The sequence below is a fragment of the Halyomorpha halys genome, unplaced genomic scaffold (assembly GCF_000696795.3).
Source record: "Halyomorpha halys isolate HHAL.00 unplaced genomic scaffold, Hhal_1.1 Scaffold368.1, whole genome shotgun sequence".
Taxonomy (NCBI): Eukaryota; Metazoa; Arthropoda; class Insecta; order Hemiptera; family Pentatomidae; genus Halyomorpha; species Halyomorpha halys.
The window spans coordinates 497,229-499,852 of NW_027111728.1; the positions used below are offsets into that span (position 1 = coordinate 497,229).

The 2,624-nt window shown below is 26.6% G+C and overlaps 1 protein-coding gene across 1 annotated transcript in view; it reads left to right on the plus strand.

The window, feature by feature from the left end:
• Positions 1-2,624, plus strand: part of LOC106681839 (lachesin) — a gene marked incomplete at its 5' end in the record, with an annotated part of 271,331 nt that overhangs the window by 169,317 nt on the left and 99,390 nt on the right. Inside the window, 1 exon segment of the mRNA XM_067049762.1 lies at positions 1,999-2,163. Within this exon segment, the coding sequence (XP_066905863.1) occupies positions 1,999-2,163 (165 nt within the window).

Here is a 2,624-nt window from a genome sequence, read left to right on the forward strand (position 1 = left end):
ATTGACTAAAAAAAAAAATATTGTACTAGTGGTACATAAAACGAAATAAACTTCTGAGCAATATTACTTAACATTATTATACTATAAACTGTCAGATATATAGTATATTGATTCAAACATAATAATAAAATAAAAATTTTATTTATAATCCTCTCCTTTCTTGAGACTGGTTAATATTGTTTATATAAATAAAATTGCATCCATTTTAGTCTCAAAACATTTTTTATTCCTTTATAAGTCCGACGTTTCGGCCGATTCGCCCATCCTCAAGGACAATCTTAATAAAATTTCAGAACCACATCAATTAAAAAATAACTTTATGCAGGATATTCTTCCCAGGTCACTTATATCAGTCCGCAAATTACTCTAATCAGTCAATTTTTCACATTAAATTAAAAATTTTAATTTTTTATTACATTCAACCTTCTTAGTTAAACTTATCACTTTTGAGAAATCTTATTCTACATTATTATACTATCAAATATATAATATGGTATATTCAAACATAACTATAAAATAAAAAATAATAAAAACATTTGGAGGTTAGTTGATTAATATAGAACCATGTTTTGTATTACTAGTTTGATATTTTATTTTAGTTGTAGAAGGATTGCATTATATGGCTCGAATTATAGTATAACATTTCTTTTTTTATAGATATTCCAAAATGAATATAAGTCCTATTTTTTAAATCTTTATATTTTTCTTTTTCATTAGCAATGTTTTTTTTTGTCAAATAATGTATTTACAATTGACAATCTATTTTTATTTCAAGTACTAATTAAAATTTTAATCTTATTTATTATTTATGAATTACTTTTGAAATATTATTTTTTTCCAAATTTCAATACACTTGTTATTACTTTGAGGATTTGCTTAAATTTGTTAATTGTAAGTGTATATTAATTTCAAAACTGTTGATTGTAAATATTTTTATTTTCGAACTGAAAACAAAGGGCAAAAGAGCCTGAAACGTAGCGTGTCATGAATAAATAAGAATAAAAAGGGGATAAATTTCTAAAAAGAAAAGTTATCCTTTAAAAATTATTTAATGCAGTTTGTTTGTTTTTGTATTGTGGTGTAAAACGTCGTTTGTGATTAACGCCATTTATACCTTATTTAATTTGTCTTACATTTGTTTAATTTTATTTATTTATTTTTTAAATTGATTATTATATATTATTTTTATTTATTTGTCTGTTCGATGTTTATTTGTGTAAGTAAACCTTTTGATTCTAAAAACTGAAATACTATTTTTTTTTTTTTGTTATCGTCTCTGAGGGTTTTTGAAATATCCGGGTATAATCCTAAGCTATTGTGGAGTGATGTGAAATATGGGCAGTCTTAGAAAATATGGCTAATTGTCAGTTTTTTGTTGCAATACTGCTAGTTCAGAGGCGTTTCTTTTGAAATAAGATAGGAGTGAGTGAGCCTCGTGTGACCTATTCTTGGCCTGGCCTGTATGACCTCCCCTCTACGACATTTGTTGTGTATACTTAATACAGTTTTTAGTTTTGATCTAGTTGATTCCATGTTGATTTTTTTTTATTTGTTTACCATATTATTATACATTTTTACTCAATTTCCTATAACTTTGACTGTTTAATAAACTAATTTCATAAATATAAACGAGAAAAAAAATTATCTTCTTCATTTATTGAATTTATTTTTTCATTCTACATAGCCAATCAATCATTAGACCATCTCAATGCAACCATTATGTTGCATTTTGGTTGGGCATGTATAATGGTACCAAATATTAGCTAGGTCGGATAATCGAGGGTCAGATTAAATACTATTAAGGAGTCTTGACAGATAGCAAAACTATGTAAAAGTGTTTAATAATTAAATTCAGTAGAATGTTATTCTAATTTGATTCCCATAACCACCTGATGCTGTCAAGATGAGTTCAAATTTTACATTTTTTTTAGAAATCTGATTTTGTTGTCTCCAATTATCATTATCGTCTATGTTGATGTGTGCATTGTTTTGTTGCAGTTCCTCCAGATATAGTGGATAGCGATACATCATCAGACGTCTCCGTAGAAGAGGGAGGGGAAGTGATCATTACCTGTAGGGCGAGAGGTCGTCCAGAACCTAGAATACTCTGGAGGCGTGAAGACAGCTCGGGAATATCTCTCAAGGGCAAAGAGAGTCCAAAAGGTAAGAAATGTATGATTTTTTTATTTTATTTATTGTTGATATCGACATTTTTTACTTAGTATTGATCCTATGTAAATATTCAATGTTTTTTTCGAAAACTTGGGAATAGAATAGGGCGTTATAAACTACACCGAATGGCACAAAACGGACCTAATTAAACAAATTAGAAAACAAAAGAAGGTTAATTTAAGAAAAAGATAAAATTAAATTTAAAAAAAAGAGAGAAAAAAAATAAAATTTTAGAGTGACTATAATAGAACTTTTTTTTTTTATAATTTTTTGAGGTTTATTACTTCCATAATCTTCAATAAATTATTATTTATTTATTCATTAACATTGTACAACGTTTCGGGACCACTGTCCCATATTCATGCACTATAAAAACCTATAACAATATTAAAAACTATATAACACCAATCTTCTACTTTATATATTTTATTTTATACAATAAAAGTCACCTC